Source organism: Heteronotia binoei, chromosome 4, assembly GCF_032191835.1.
Source record: "Heteronotia binoei isolate CCM8104 ecotype False Entrance Well chromosome 4, APGP_CSIRO_Hbin_v1, whole genome shotgun sequence".
NCBI lineage: Eukaryota > Metazoa > Chordata > Lepidosauria > Squamata > Gekkonidae > Heteronotia > Heteronotia binoei.
The window spans coordinates 21,145,508-21,162,570 of record NC_083226.1 but is presented as its reverse complement, the minus strand read 5'-3'; the positions used below and the strand labels follow the sequence as shown (position 1 = coordinate 21,162,570).

General features: G+C 48.2%; 1 protein-coding gene across 1 annotated transcript in view; it reads right to left on the bottom strand.

Moving 5' to 3' along the window:
- Window positions 1-17,063, bottom strand: part of IFFO1 (intermediate filament family orphan 1) — a 51,045-nt gene that overhangs the window by 17,506 nt on the left and 16,476 nt on the right. Inside the window, exons 2-5 of the mRNA XM_060236913.1 lie at window positions 13,414-13,474; window positions 13,221-13,316; window positions 10,394-10,534; window positions 9,960-9,968 (exon numbers count right to left, since the gene is read on the bottom strand). Of these exons, the coding sequence (XP_060092896.1) occupies window positions 9,960-9,968; window positions 10,394-10,534; window positions 13,221-13,316; window positions 13,414-13,474 (307 nt within the window). The remainder of the gene's footprint in view (window positions 1-9,959; window positions 9,969-10,393; window positions 10,535-13,220; window positions 13,317-13,413; window positions 13,475-17,063) is intronic.

Below are 17,063 nucleotides of genomic sequence, written 5' to 3'. Positions count from 1 at the left end.
ACAGTTTGGCCACCCCTGCCATAAGTCTACCTTCCAAAGCATCCACCTTCCCTAAGGGAACTAATCTCTTGTCATCTGGAGATGAGCTGCAACTCCAGGGGATCCCCAGGTCCCACCTGGAGGCTGGCATCCCAAGGACAGTCTCTATAAAACGCCCCCCATATGGTCCTGCCCTTCTGAAAAGAACATCAGCCTTCTTTTCTTTCCCTCCTTCTTTCAGCTCTCAAACATCTGATGTTCATGATGTTCATCGGCCTCAAAAGCATAACTTTTCCGTATTTTTGCTTGAGGACGAGTTCCAAGCAACTCTGAAGTCTGCTTTCAGCATCCTGAACCCAAATAGGACCAATCGTGCCCCCACCCTCGTTTTCCCCTTCTCCCACCTCTATCTGGTCAATGGTTTCCTGATATTCTTTCTCCCTGCTCTTGAAGAGTGATTCCGTGTCCTTGATCACTTTCTCCAAACTGTCGTCCGGCTGCTGGAGAAAGAAAAGAGAGCAGGCGTCAGCCGTCAGAAACAGGGAACAAAATTACAGGTGGAACTGGCAGCGTCAGCCAGGAAAAGGGTTAAGCGACATACCCAACTAGCACAGAACGCTCTGTTTTGAACCTCATTCATGACTTGGTTTTGTAATCTGACTGGTTCTAGTTAGTTTAATTTAATTGTCAAACGGCATTTGTGGAGTGTAGCCAGGAGATCGGAAGACTGCCCGGCAGCCAGACGTTCTAGCTCTTTTAACAGAATGCACCACTAGGCGGTGAGCTAGACTTCTATTTAAGGCAAGAGAGGTTTCAGAGGTGGCTAGCCATTTGTGTCACGCCCCTGGTACTCCTTCCTTGAAGAAGAAGAAGATATTGGATTTATATCCCGCCCTCCACTCCAAAGAGTCTCAGAGCAGCTCACAATCTCCTTTACCTTCCTCCTCCACAACAGACACCCTGTGAGGTGGGTGGGGCTGGAGAGGGTTCTCACAGCGGCTGCCCTTTCAAGGACAACCTCTGCCAGAGCTATGGCTGACCCAAGGCCATGCCAGCAGGTGCAAGTGGAGGAGTGGGGAATCAAACCCGGTTCTCCCAGATAAGAGTCCGCACACTTAACCACTACACCAAACTGGCTCTCCAGTTGCCCTTTCCAGATAATTGCCAGGGCTTCCCCTGCTTAAGTGTCCAAAAGGATGCATTTAAAACAAACAGGGAAGCAATAAAAAAAATGGAGTTGAGACCCTGACTTTGGATTGCTCATCAGATCAGACACTAAGACAGTGGAACAGCCCCATAGCCAGGATTTGAAGAATTGGAGGGCCCTGATTTTTTTCAAGAGGCACATAGTGGCCCCAACCTCCATGGCCTCTCTCCTACCACAGCTGAGGAGGAAAGCTGCCAGCTCCTTGCCATACAACCTCCCCCCTCCCCACAGTTGCCCAAGGTGATCCCTTTCCACCCCTCTTCCAGCAGCTCTGGTGGGGAGCCACTCAGAAGTTTAGATACGTGTCGCACGGTCTCCTGCCCTTACCTGTAGCATGATCCAGCTAGGCAAGCCCAGTGGGACAAGGAGGTGGGGGTGGAAGGTGCCACCAAGTCGCAACTGACTTCTGGGCTACAACACCTCCAATTCGGATTTCTTCCTGTCGGAGAGCGAGCCAAGGCTGCCCAAGCACAGCTCCCACCCTCGCTCGGGTGGCCAGCGAGACCAGGCCAGAAAACCCCTGCAGGCAAACATCACCTCTCCACTAATCCCCAGCCCTGGACTGCAGCCAGGACCTCCACTTGTGTGCGCCAGCCTACCCTACCCTGCCCTGTCTGGCAGAGAAAGCCTGCAATGGAGCCATCCGCTCCCTACCCCCGCCGCCCCACTTGAGGGCCAGAACGGCCTCTTCTTGCAGGCACCCTCTAGCTCAACGTCAGCCCAAGGCAGAGCTTAACTTTCAGTCCTGGGTGCTGAAAGTACCCCGTTGTTTCTGCTTGCTGAGGGGTCAGAGATTTCTTCCAGCCCCTAAGGAAGCAGAAGCAACACGGAGCTTAACTTTCAGTCCTGGGCGCTGAAAGTGCCCCGTTGTTTCTGCTTGCTGAGGGGTCAGAGATTTCTTCCAGCCCCTAAGGAAGCAGAAGCAACACAGAGCTTAACTTTCAGTCCTGGGGGCTGAAAGTGCCCTGTTGTTTCTGCTTGCTGAGGGGTCAGAGAATTCTTCTGGCTCCTAAGCAAGCAGAAGCAACGGTATATGATGACAGCAGAATGGAGAAGGATGGAGTCGAGGCACTGAAGGCTGGTTAGGGACCCCAAGTCAGGGGCCCCTGCCTAGCAGTCAGGGGGCTGTGCCCCCACAGGCCCCCTCGTAGCTACGGGCTTGCATTGGAAGCACAAGAGATGAGCGGGTTCCGTGTAGGCACAGAGAAGTCAGAAAATGCTGCATCAGCTGCAGGGATTCTGTAAGCTGAAAACCTGTGCTTTCATTAAAAATAAAACACTTTTCAGTCCTTTGCTGCAAACACAGGTTTTGCAGGTGTTTCTTCTGACCCTCCTCAAGCCTAACATAACCCACCAGGGGCTCAATAATCCCCCTACTAGATTTTCCTGCTTAGGACTGGAAAGACCAGTGGCACTGAACCTGGGGCAGGTCAGGATGAGGAAGAAGAATTGCAGATTTATACCCCACCCTTGTCTCTGATTCAGAGACTCAAAGCGGCTTACAATCGCCTATATCTTCTCCTCCCACAACAGACACCCTAGAATCATAGAACTGGAAGGGACCTCCAGGGTCATCTAGTCCAACCCCCTGCACAATGCAGGAAACTCACAAACACCTCTCCCTAAATTAACAGAATCTTAATTGCTGTCAGAGTGTCATCTAGCCTATATTTAAAAACCTCCAAGGAAGGAGAGCCCACCACCTCCAAGGAAGCCTGTTCCAGTGAGGAATCGCTCTAGTGGTCAGGAAATTCTTCCTAATGTTTGTTGGTCTTAAAGGTGATACTTGACTCCTGCTTTGTTCTACCTTGAACTCTAATAAGAGCTACCCTCCATTTCAACAGAACAAGCTTTCTTTGGGAAAACCCAGTAGAGAATGATGTTTTAGCACTGCTCCTGAACTAGTCTAATTATGGCAAAATCTTGGCTCAACTTAGAATCACAGAGTTGGAAGGAATCTCTAGGGTCCTCTACTCCAACCCCCTGCACAATGCAGCAAACCCACAAATACCTACCCCAGATTCACAGGATCTTCATCGCTGTCAGATGGCCATCTAGCCTCTGTTTAAAAACCTCCAAGGAAGGAGAGACCACCACCTCCCGAGGAAGCCTGTTCCACTGAGGAATCGCTCTAATGATCAGGAAGTTCTTCCTAATGTTGAGCTGGAAACTCTTGATTTAATTTCAACCCATTGGTTCTGGTCCTTCCTTCTGGGGCCACAAAAAACAATTCCACACCATCCTCTAGATGACAGCCCCTCAAGTACTTGAAGATGGTGATCATATCACCTCTCAGCTGCCTCCTCTCCAGGCTAAACATCCCCAGCTCCTTCAACCAGACCCCTCACCATCTTTGTTGCCCTCCTATGGACCCATTCCAGCTTGTCTATATCCTTCTTAAAATGTGGTGCCCAAAACTCAACACAATACTCCAGGTGAGGTCTTACCAGAGCAGAGTAAAGCAATACCATCACATCACGTGATCTGGACACTATATTTCTGTTGATACAGCCCAAAACTGCATTCGCCTTTTTTAGCCACCGCATCACACTGTTGACTCATGTTGACTGTGAGGTGGGTGGGGCTGACAGAGCTCTCACAGTAGCTGCCCTTTCAAGGACAACTCCTGTGAGAACTATGGCTGACCCAAGGCCATTCCAGCAGGTGCAAGTGGAGGAGCGGGAATCAAACCGGTTCTTCCAGATAAGAGTCCGCACACTTAACCATTATACCAAACTTGCTCTCTGGAAGTCCTTTAAGTATGTACATTTAAAGAAATAAATGCCTGATGCCCCCATTGCTGCAGAAGAGATGGGTAGAACGACCAGTACGGGTCTCAGGTAGTTACAAGCCCAACACGGGCCAGACCAGAGCACCTCCAAGGCCAGACCAGAGCATCTCCGAGGCCAAAATCAGGGTTCAAATGCCACCAAAGTTCAGGGATCAGCAGCAGAACCAAAACACATTGCTGTAAATCAAGGCAATGTATGATTTAGACTAAGCTTGTCAGAGAAGTGCAATTTATTTACTTTTTTATTTCAACACAGAGCCTGCGTATGCAGGCCAGAGCAGTCACAGAGGGCAGGAAGCCAGGATAGAAAAGTCCCCGCCGAAGCCTATGAGAGCTTATGAGGAGAAGCAGCAAGAGAGACACGGAAGACACAGAGGCTGCCTGTTACCTCCCCCTGGGCTTCCGCAGCAGCAATGGCGTAGCCGGAGAAGTCCTCCCAGAGCAGCAGCGTCTCTTCTGTCTCCTCCCAGGTAAGGGCTATCGCAGTCATCTTCGAAATCGTATTCCCTCCTGGAGATGAGGGGACAGGAAGTCAGTCACAGGCAGACCGGGGGGCACCAGGAACACTCTGGGAGGGGAAGGATCATTGGCTTTGAGATGTTTCTTGTGCCCCTTTTGTATTGGGATGGGTCAGATTGTGAGGAGAAGCCTCCAGACATTCTAAATTTTGCTTGTATTGGAAACAAGAACAACTATCTTTGAAATTCTCAGGCACCATGCTGTCATCCAGTCCAGGGTAGGGTTGCCAATCCCCAGGGGATCCCCCGGTTTGGAGGCCCTCCTCCACTGCTTCAAGATCATCAGAAAGTGTGTGGGGGGGAAATGTCTGCTGGGCATTCCATTATTCCCCTGTGGAGACTGATTCCCATAGGATACAATAGAGAATCGATCTAAGAACATAAGAGAAGCCATGTTGGATCAGACCAACGGCCCATCCAGTCCAACACTCTGTATCACACAGTGGCCAATAATTTATATATATATATATATACACACACACACACACACACACACACACACACACACACACACACTGTGGCTAATAGCCACTGATGGACCTCTGCTCCATATTTTTATCTAACCCCCTCTTGAAGCTGGCTATGCCTGTAGCCGCCACCACCTCCTGTGGCAGTGAATTCCACATGTTAATCACCCTTTGGGTGAAGAATACCTCCTTTTATCCATTCTAACCCGACTGCTCAGCAATTTCATTGAATGCCCACGAGTTCTTGTATTGTGAGAAAGGGAGAAAAGTACTTCTTTCTCTACCATCTCCATCTTATGCATAATCTTGTAAACCTCTATCATGTCACCCCGCAGTCGACATTTCTCCAAGCTAAAGAGCCCCAAGCGTTTTAACCTTTCTTCATAGGGAAAGTGTTCCAAACCTGTAATCATTCTAGTTGCCCTTTTCTGCACTTTTTCCAATGCTATAATATCCTTTTTGAGATGCGGTGACCAGAATTGCACAGTTTTCCAAATGAGAGGTAGAGGCACCAAATTTCAGCATAGTATCTGATGACTCTTCTAAAAACACTCTCCAAGTTCCAAAAAGATTGGAGCAGGGGATCCAGCAGGGAGCCCCAGCCTTCATTATTATCAATGGAAAAGGAAAGGTCCCCTGTGCAAGCGCCAGTCATTTCCAACTCTGGGGTGATGTTGCTTTCACGTTTTCACGGCAGACTTTTTACAGGGTCGTTTGCCATTTTTTCCCCGGTCATTACGCTTTCCCCCCAGCAAGCTGGGGACTCATTTTACCGACCTCAGAAGAATGGAAGGCTGAGTCAACCTCGAGCCGGCTACCTGAAAACCCAGCTTCCACCGGGGATCGAACTCAGGTTATGAGCAGTACTGCAGCTTTAACACTCTGAGCCACGGGGCTCATTTCCAATGGAGTGAAGGCATTTAAAAGGTGTGCAGTCCCTTTAAATGTGATGGCCAGAATTCCCTTTGGAGTTCAATTATTCTTGTCATAACCTTGCTGCTGGCTCCACTCCCAAATGTCTCCTAGCTCCACCACCAAAGTCCCCAGATATTTCTTGAATTGGACTTGGCAACCCTAGTCCAGGGACTTGGACCAATGCAACCCCTCAGACAGTTAGGGTATATAATAAAACCAGCTTACCCAAAAGGGCAAGTCTTCACTGATACGATCCATGAATGGTATGTGGATATAAAGGGGGTTGGGGGGGAGATTGTTTGTGCCCAAGGAAGATGCGTGCTTCTTCAAAGGATTGTTCGAAGAGGCAGGCTAATATGGGTCCTTTGCTTTTGCATAGTCGGCTGCACTTTAGACAAAACAGCAGACAGGATCGTTCCCTCCATTATTTACAAGACTGTAACACTTGGATTCAAATCTGAGGGAGGGGAAAGCTAAAGACTTCTATTTTTGAGGCCAGGCTAGGCCTCAGGTAGAGTTGCCATCTCTGTGTTGGGAAATTCCTGGAGATTTAGGGGTGGAGGGGGGGAAGTTGGGGGGTAACTTACCCCAAACAAATGAATCAAATACTTGAAAGGTTGGTTGCATACAAAGAAAAAGGCCAAAGAGTAAAAACTATCATTATACTTTAAATAATATAAAAATGCATATATTCATTAACAATTACTTAAAAACAATTATGGGCCCGATTGTAGCCTCAATACAGAATAAAAGTGTACAATATACACAAACATGTTTCAACCAAAGCGGCCTTCTTCAGTAGTTAAGCAATATTTATACATATAATCAAAAGGGGATTAGATAAACATATGGAGCAAAGGTCCATCAGTGGCTATTAGCCACATGGTATAGATGGAATTCTCTGTCTGGGGCATGTGATGCTCTGTATCCTTGGTGCTTGGAGGGGGGGGCAACAGGGGGAGGGCTTCTAGTGTCCTGGACCCACTGATGGACCTCCTGATGGTGCCTGGGATTTTTGGCCACCGTGTGACACAGAGTGTTGGACTGGATGCCCACTAGCCTGATCCAACATGGCTTCTCTTATGTTCTTACATACAGGATCAATGATACAGTAGTAAGACAATAAGTTAATCAATGCAGGACCAAAAAAAGGAATTGACGCAAGCCTTGAGAATAGCCTCATAGCGTTTTGCCTTGTGTCATAGGTACATATGCCCAGAATAACATTACTATTGTAAGCCTTTCTATTGTGGTCCACTAAAGAAGGCCACTTTTGGCTGAAATGTGTCTGATCACAATAGGTCTCACTGGTGTATATTGTACTCTTAGTCTGTATTGAGGCGACAATGAGATGCATGGGATAGAGGAAGCAGAGAAAGAAGTACTTTTCTACGTTTCTCATAATGCAAGATCTCGTGGACACTCAATGAAATTGCTGAGCAGTCGGGTTGGAACAGATAAAAGGAAGTACTTCTTCACCCAAAGGGTGATTAACACATGGAATTCACTGGCACAGGAAGTGGTGGTGGCTACAAGCACAGACGCTTCAAGGGGGATTGGATAAACATATGGAGCAGAGGTCTATCAGTGGTTATTAGCCACAGGGTACAGATAGAACTCTTTATCTGGGGCAGTGATGCTCTGTATTTTTGGTCCTGGAGGAGGCAACAGTGGGAGGGCCAGGGCTTTTCTTGTAGCAGGAACTCATTTGCACATTAGGCCACACACCCCTGATGTAGCCAATCCTCCTGGGGCTTACAGCAGGCCCTGTACTAAGAGCCCTGTAAGCTCTTAGAAGACTGGCTACATCAGGGGTGTGTGGCCTAATATGCAAACAAGTTCCTGCTACAAGAAAAGCCCTGGGGAAGGCTTCTAGTGTCCTGGCCCCACTAGTGGATCTTCTGATGGCACCTGGGTTTTTTGGTCGCCGTGTGACACAGAGTTGGACTGGATGAGCCATTGGCCTGATCCAACATGGCTTCTCTTATGTTCTTGATCGAGCCCATTATTATTTTAATAAATAATAAATAAATATATTTATTATTAAATAAATACGAAATATATGCGTTTTTGATATTATTTAAGGCATATATTTTTTAGTCATTGACCCTTGACTTTGTATGCAACTAACCTTTCAGGTACTTGATTTAGGGGCAGAGCCTGAAAAGGGTGAAGTTTGGTGGGGGGGAGTGACTTCAGCAAGGTATGACGCTTCAAAGTTCACCCTCTGAAGCAGGCACTGTCTCCAAGGGGAGCCAATCTCTTCTGGAAAGCAGTTGTAATTCCAGGAGCTCTCCAGCCTCTCCCCACACACATACCTGAAGGCTGGCAAACCTTGGAAGAGGATAGCTAAAATCAAGTCTAGCAGCAACTCAGAGACCAACAAGATTTTAGGCGTATAAGCTTTTGAGAGTCACAGAGTTCAAGAAACAGCCTTCTCAATCGCCGCTCCTTACTGGTGGAACCAACTCCCTGAGGAGGTCAGAGGTCAGAGCCTTGCGGGATCTTGCCCAGTTCTGCAAGGTTTGCAAGACGATGCTATTTCAGCTAGCATTTAACTGAAATGACAACTACCGCTGAGGTATTAGATCTGAATGGATGTTTTAAGACTACTGAATGGCATCTTTAAATTGTGCTGAACTTAGCACCAAACTGTTTTTATTTAGTGTTTTAATTTAAATGTTTTTATTGTTGTTTTATTATGAATGGTAAGCTGCCCTGAGCTTGCTTTGATAGGGGGGGAGCAGGATATAAATCCAATAAACCTAAACCTTAAACCCAGGCCTCATTTTGGGCAGGAGCTCACAGGAGCGGAGTTCTGGAACCTCTAAATTTTCTTGTGCTTTCTTTCTTACCAGTCTTCCAAAACAATTGCATCTGTGCTCAATTGTTCAAACCCCCTGAACTCTAAGATCTGATAAGCTTTCTAACATTTCCCCGCAAAAAAAAAAAGAGAAAATAACCAAAACATATAAAGCAGACAGATAGAAATCTTCATCATGTCACTGTGGCCACATAGGAGGAATTTAAAAAGTAGGACGGGAGTCAGATTTTATTATGACAATGATAATTTAAGAAGCATTTGAAGGCAGATGCTGAGCTGATCTAATTTAGTACATCTTCTGGTGATGTCGAGGGTGTGTGTGGCATATACAAATGTTATGCAAATGAGTAGTGCTAATGCGCTCAGGCACCTCTTTTTCTACTAAATGGCCCCTGCTTATACTCCTGAAATCTTGTTGGTTTCTAAAGCGCTTCTGGACTCTAGTGTTTCTCCAGGGAAAAGAACTCTGTAGTCGGGAGATTAGCCATAATTCCAGGAGGTCATGAGGCCCCACCTGGAGGCTGGAAACCCTGAGTATCCTGCCCAACTAGGTTGGCCCTTGAGTCAACAGTACCTCCCCCTTCTCCACAAGCACCCTGAGGCACGCAAGGCTTACAGCTGGTTCAGCATCCTTTGCATCTCTTCGTTTATGCTCATGGCCGTGGTCTCGTCTTCCTCTCCTCCTCGTGTTTTTTGGAGGACTCGCTCTCCGACAGGGAAGTGTCTTCATCGCTGACCAGCTTCCGGTCCCGCTTCCGGCCCATCGTAGCTGGGACCTTAATGGGAGATAAGTGCAGAGACTACAGAACGAGGTTGGGTTGGGGGGTGGGGTTGGAGGTGGGTGGGTGGGTGGGTGAGAAGAAATGTGGGGGAATGGGATGGCATGGGGCGAGAGGAAGATCGAGACAGAAAGAAGAGAGAGGGGAGAGGAAAGAGAGAGAGAGAAAGAGAGAGACGGGCTTATTATGACCAGGTTATAGATGGTGCGGTGGCTCAAATGCAATTTCAGAAACATCTGTTTTAAAAATAAAAAAGCTAAGCAACTGAAAATGGAATCTGATGAGGGTTCAAAGTTAAGGGAACTCAAATCACACCCCAGAGAGAGAAAGAGATGGAGGCAATAGAGGACAGAGCAAGACAAGAGGTTTTAAAAGTTGAGGGAGAAAAAGATTGCCCAGATTCACAGATAAAACTTTATTTACAGAAAGCATCTAGCTCGCACAATTTTTTTTTCCAGCTCAATGACAAAAAAACTAACCAACTGCTTCTATGGGGGAAGCAAGAGAAAGAAGAGTGGGGGTGAGAAAGAGAGAAAAAGAGGCCGTGAGGAGAAGTTGAGTGAGTGAATCAGAGAGAGAGAGAGAGAGAGAGAGAGAGAAAGGGGAATGGGAGGAGAAGAGAGAGACGGTGTAGAAAGACACACATACTAGGACACCGTCTCCCTCTCCATCAGATGTTCCCCTGACAAGACCCTCCAAATTCAGGCTGACGTGACAATCTTGGGGGTCCCCTGAGCCCCGCTGAGACTGCAGAGAGGCCCGCCCTCAAACTGCCTGCCACTTTCTCTTGTGCGACTGAGGTGAAGTCATGAAATGAGGGTTAGAATGACAGGGTATTGTCTCTCAGAAGGGGCACACGTCCGCTTTGGCGTCTCCCTTCCTTAAAGATGGAAGGGAGTTGGGCGCCTCTCACCTGAAACATTTTGATCATGTCCTCGCAGTTCCGCTGCTGGGCCACGTCACACAGCTTCGCTGTGATGTCTATGCGCCGGCAAATGTCCATGTCTACCTTCATGGCCTTTTCCTGAATCTTGGTATCTAGCTCTGTAAGGTTCTGGAACAACACAAAGAGGAGAGACGGAGAGACAGATAAGGCCCATGGAAGATCCTGGTACAAACAATACCAACTTTGCAAGATCTCACACTTATTTAGAATGCTGCTATCCAGCCTCCTCATATACCTGGTCAGTTAACAAAAAAAGAAGACGACCGTAGATTTATAACCTTACAATCTCCTTACTTCACAACAGACACCCTGCTAGGTGGGTGGGGCTGAGAGGGCTCTCACAGCAGCTGTCCTTGCAAGGACAACTCCTGCGATAGCTATGGCTAACCCAAGGCCATTCCAGCAGCTGCAAGTGGAGGAGTGGGGAATCAAACCCAGTTCTCCCAGATAAGAGTCCGCACACTTAACCACTATACAGAAGTGGCCAACAGTAGCTCTCCAGATGTTTTTTGCCTACAACTCCCATAGCCCCAGCCATGGGCTGATGGGAATTGTAGGCAAAAAACATCTGAAGAGCTACCGTTGGCCACCCCTGCACAACACCAAACTGGCTGGTATCCAGCCTCCTCAAATACCTGGTCAGCTAACAAAAAACAAGAAATGAAATGAGAGCACCAGCATGGTGTAGTGGATAGTATCAGGTTAGGATCTGGGAGACCTGACTTTAAATCCCCCATTCAGCCAAGATACTCATTCAGTAACTTGTGGTCAGTCACTCCTTGGGCTTTTCTGCATGTTTCCCGCCCCCCTCCATTCTCCACCCCAAACTGCTTTAGTTTATCCCCTAATTTCCACATGCATTTTTGTGCCTTAAGTTATCACTTCCAGTTTTTGTTTCCCTCCCCATGTCCCCCCTGTCACTTTGAGACTACTTTTATCCTGATCTTTTACGGGAAGCCAATTCTGAGTTACCTTCCTTCTGCATAATGTTTCTGACAGTTTTGTTTGCTCCACCCACACCCACCTCTAGTCCACTTTTTGATGATTGGACTGTCATCATTGTCAAACCACTCCCTCCACACCACCACCCCCGCCCTTATGATGAGTGGTTTCATTTTCAGTTTTTTTTAAAGTGTGATCCTTTCATTTAATAAAAAAGTTAGTCTCTAACCCTGCGTCCCTTGTGGAGATATGCCTTTTCCCTTATGTCTCTACAAGGGAAAAGCCAGAGACTTACTTTTAAAAAAATGAAGGCCAGGAAATCAAACAATTTGCTCAGTCTGTCGTTACAAATGTATATCAATATAGTGCTTTCTAAAAATGTAGATATGATATCAATAAAAGGGGGAGTGCTATGACATCGCCAATGATATCAGCACCCTCCCTTGAAAATACTGATTTAAGTCATGTGTGGAAGAAAAGAAACTGATTCCACAACTAAAAATACAGAGGGAGGGCAGACATGTGGAACAACCATGCCCAAAACGGATTCCAATACTTCTGGATCAACCGCCAAGAAAATCAGGAGTAAGTCAAGAATGCGGGAAAGCCCCCTCTCAGCCTAGCCTACCTCACAGGGTTGTTATGAGGATAAACCGAACCCAGAACAATGTATACTATCCCAAGCTCTTTGGAGTGAATGCAAGTTAAGAATAAATTTCAAAAAGAATACAAGTACTGGGCCCATCTACAGCCGTTCCTTTCCAGCCTTGAAATACTGTGGTGACTAAAGCCCTGGTCACACATTACAATGAATGTATGGACATCCTGCCGGTACATGTGTAAACCTGTTTGTAAGGAAGAGTCAACACACGTTCACTTTACAAGCGAAACCAGGGACCAGTACCTGGATAAACTGTGTGGTTTCAGTCGCTTGTTCCGCTGTACCTGCATTGACTGTAGTGTGAGAGTTACTCAGAAAGGGAAGGGAAGGGAAAGGGAAGGGAAGGGAAGGAAGGGAAGGGAAGGGAAGGAAGGGAAGGGAAGGGAAGGGAAGGGAAGGGAAGGGAAGGGAAGGGAAGGGAAAGGAAAGGAAAAGGAAAAGGAAAGGAAAGGAAAGGAAAGGAAAGGAAAGGAAAGGAAAAGGAAAGGAAAGGAAAGGAAAGGAAAAGGAAAGGAAAGAAAGGAAAGGAAAGGAAAGGAAAGGAAAGGAAAGGAAAGGAAAGGAAAGGAAAGGAAAGGAAAGGAAAGGAAAAGGAAAGGAAAGGAAAGGAAGGGGAAGGGGAAGGTGCACGCACCAGTCGTTTTCGACTCTGGGGTGACGTTGCTTTCACAACATTTTCACGGCAGACTTTTTACAGGGTGGTTTGCCATTGCCTTCCCCAGTCATCTACACTTCCCCCCCAGCAAGCTGGGTACTCATTTGACCGACCTCGGAAGGATGGAAGGCTGAGTCAACCTCAAGCAGGCTACCTGAAAACCCAGCTTCCACCGGGGTTCGAACTCAGGTAGTGAGCAGATCTTAGGACCGCAGTACTGCAGCTTTAACACTCTGCGCCACAGAGCTCAGAGTTACTCAATGTACATACAAAAAACAACCAAGAGTACACTGTGCATGGACTGAATATATGTTCATGATAACCTGCAAACAGGGCTTAAGCGTACACTTGGGGAGGCCAACATATACACTTTACCTTGTGCGCCAACTAAAATTTATCTCCAGTACTGTTGATACAAGGGCTGACATGCTTTCCCACAGGTCTCAGCCTTTTCAGGGATCTGTGTGTCCCGTCCCATGACACAGAGACATTTGATCGACTGCTCCTCACAAAAGTTTGTGGATAGGTTCACTCACGTTACTCATCAGCCCCTTGAAGACCACCAGTTCCGCTTTGAGCTGCTCCACCTTCATGGCCAGCTCCTCCTGACAGGCTTCGGCTTCTTGAGCCTCCTGTCAGAGAAAGAGAGAGACACCCCAGTCAGAACTTCAAGCATGAGGAGATGGGAACCAGGAGGCAAAGCAGCAGAAGAAACAGGAGTCCCTTTACCTCATTGAGCTCTGTGACCTGGTCTTGCAGCTGAACACGCAACGTGTACTCCTCTTCCCACCTGTTGAGATTCAGCAGACAAACATGAATACACAAAAAGGTGCCAGCTTGGTGTAGGGCAGGGGTGGCCAAACTTGCTTAACGTAAGAGCCACATAGAATAAATGTCAGATGGAGGGAGGGAGGGAGGGAGGGAGGGAGGGAAGGGAGGGAGGGAGGGAAGGAAGGAAGGAAGGAAGGAAGGAAGGAAGGAAGGAAGGAAGGAAGGAAGGAAGGAAGGAAGGAAGGAAGGAAGGAAGGAAGGAAGGAAGGAAGGAAGGAAGGAAATAGATGGTGGGACGGAGAGGCGGAAATAAAGCAACTTAATCTTTAAATGCATTCTCCAAACTGCCAGCTGGCTTGGAGAAGTGATCTAAAGAGACAATGCCTTCTCCAAGCTGGCTGATGGGGTGGTGGGGGCTTCAAGAGCCACACTATGTGTGTGAAAGAGCCACATGCTGCTCCCGAGCCACAGTTTGGCCACCCTGGTGTAGGGGTTAAGTGCACAGATTCTTATCTGGGAGAACCGGGTTTGATTCCCGACTCCTCCACTTGCAGCTGCTGGAATGACCCTGGGTCAGCCATAGCTGACAGAGGTTGTCCTTGAAAGGGCAGCTTCTGGGAGAGCTCTGTCAGCCCCACCCACCTCATGGGGTGTCTGTTGTAGGGGAGGAAGGCAAAGGAGATTGTGACCACTCTGAGACTCTGAGATTTGGAATGGAGGGTGGGATATAAATCCAATCTCTTCCTCTACTGAATCAGACCCTTCGTCCATTGTCCATCGAGGTCAGTACTGTCCACTTAAGCAGGCAGCAGCTCTCCAGGTTATCAGTCAGAGGTCTTTCACATCACCTGAACCTTTTAACTGGAAAGGCCAGAGGTTGAACCTGGGACCTTCCGCATGCCAAGCAGATGCTCTACCACTGAGCCCTGGCCCCTCCTTGACCAGTGAAGGTGACCGAACTGTTTCAACACCTGACAAATTCAAGAAGGAGGATCCTTTCCCTCCTGTTGATTTTTCTAGGCCTGGCACGGGAAACTTTCCTTGGGATTCTGGAGTGCTCAAGGAACTGGCCGTGGGACAGACACCCCTCCTGGAATGCGTGGCTAGGACAGCTGGAGGAGGCTGCGCCATCCGTACCTCTCTGCCTTGCGCTGAATTCGCTCTCTGCTTGCAGCAGCTTGTTGGGAGCGAACCCAGGAAAAGTCACCGCAAGCTATGTTTAGTAAATGCAATGTGCCCCAAGCCTCAGCACTAGAATAGAGTAAACCACACTGACAGATGACTCCCCCCCCGCCGCCCCCCACATGCTTGCCACCTCTCCTTTGCTATACTGGGGTAGGCCTCATCCATTTCTGGACTGCCAGAGTTAGCACTCCCTGTTCCTTCCTCCATGTCTATACCTGGCACTCAGCTGTCCGAGGTCTACGGAGTAGCAAGCAGGAAAGCAACTCCATTAGCCATGCTGTCCAAGCAAGATTCAGGACAGACATAAAAATATGGCACAAGAGCTCTTTCTGTAGAAAAAGCCCAGCAGAATTCATTTACATATTAGGCCACACCACTGAGAGCCAGTCTGTGCAGTGGTTAAGTTTGATTCCCCACTCCCCAGTTCTGGGAGAACTGGGTTTGATTCCCCACTCCTCCACTTGCAGCTGCTGGAATGGCCTTGGGTTAGCCATAGCTATCGCAGGAGTTGTCCTTGAAAGGGCAGCTTCTGGGAGAGCCCTCTCAGCCCCACCCACCTCACAGGGTGTCTGCTGTGGGGAAGGAGATTGTAAGCCACTCCGAGACTCTGATTCAGAGAGAACGGCAGGTATAAACCTGCAGTCTTCTTCTGATGTCACCATTGTTCTGCACAGGGCTTTTTGGTAGAAAACCCCCAGCAGGAACTCATTGCCATATTAGGCCACACCCCCTGGCACCAAGCCAGACGGAACTGTGTTCCTGCTCAATAAAAAGCCTGGGCATAACCTTGGGAAATGTTCTGCCCCAGAATGTGACCACAGCACCTAACACGGAACTTGACAAATTAATGGTGGAAAGGGTCTGTCCACAGCTACCAGCTGAATGGAGCTCCTGTGCAGGGCTGGCTCTGCCCCTAAGCAAACCAGGCAACTGCCTAGAGTGCTGGCCTTCTGGGGGCACCCCCATGAGACTCGGTGATGTTATCAGTGCAGGGGGGTGGCGCCAGAAGTTAGCCTTTCCTAGGTTGCCAAACAGCCAGGGGTCAGCGCCCATGCAGCCTGGAGTATCACTTGCTGAGGATGGGGGGAGACTTTGGCCTCCATGTCTCGACTGCAATCCTTCTTGTTGACCACTGGGGTGGAGATGGATGTCTGATCCAGCAGGGCTCTCCTTGCATTCTTAGCCAAGAAGTCTGGCTTGCCCACTGCAGCAATGACGTAACTGTTCCCAGACTGCCATTACACCGGCATGTTCCACACCCTGCCAAATGCCCAGCTGGCAATGCTGACTACAGCTGGGGTGTTTTATTCCTATTATCTGCTATGCAGAACCTCTCTCAGTGGCTCTGATGGAGCTGCAGAGTCATACGGGAATCCTCTGCTGCCTTTCGCTTTGGGCAAGAGCACCAAGAGCCCAGAGGCTTCAGTAGGATTCCCCAGCAGCAGACATTTTTGGGATGCCAGCCTCCAGGTGGGGCCTGGAAATCTCCTGCTTTTACAACTGATCTCCAGCTGGCAGAGATCAGCTCCCCTCAAGAAAATGGCTGCTTTGGAGGGTGGACTCTGGCATCGGACCATGCTGAGGCCCCTCCCCTCCCCAAACCCTGCCGTCTCCCAGATCCACCTCCAAAGTTTCCAGGCATTTTCCAACACAGACCTGGCAGTGGCAACCCGAAGACATTATCACCCCACTCTCCTAATCCAAGCTGCTGAAATTTCCTTCCAGTTCAGAAGTGACAGAAGCCCAAAGCAGTGATGCAGGGCTCCATACACATAAACATAGTCTGCTTATCTATAGTGGTCAGGGTTGTTGCTCTGCAGATCAATTGTGTTAAGAGGGAAATAAATATGGGATATGAAGAATGGACAAATCCCAGTTGCTCGTACACAGTACAGGTTTCCACATGATGCATTTGCTTCCTTTGCTAAAACATTATTCATGTGTGTCCTTTGGCTAACATTATTCAAATATTTCAATTCTTTACTTAAACTAGAACTGGGAATTTTTTTTTTCAATTCTAGTTTGAATTGGAACACCAATTTCTCTGCAAAATCTGAATTACCGCTCAGGAGCCCCACCCCCCACCCCACATGGGTGCCTGGAATCTGTCATGGGGTTCTTTTATTTATTTATTTATTTATTTTATATCCCTCCCTCCCTCCCTGCCAAAGGCAAGCTCAGGGCAGCTCACAAACCAAGGGTCGACACAAGCACATTCTTGATACCCAAAACACTGCATGTTGACTCCTTCTCCCGCGGCCTGCCCACAAACGGCATCTAAAACCACGGATTTCCACAGCTTGTCCTAATGCTCTACCTACAGCAAATGCAGAAGCGAATGTGGATTTGGATCTGCAACCAAATGCTGGCCCATCCGTGTCCCCGCTGAGAGCGTTATTTTAAAGCAGGGGAGTCAAACCCAT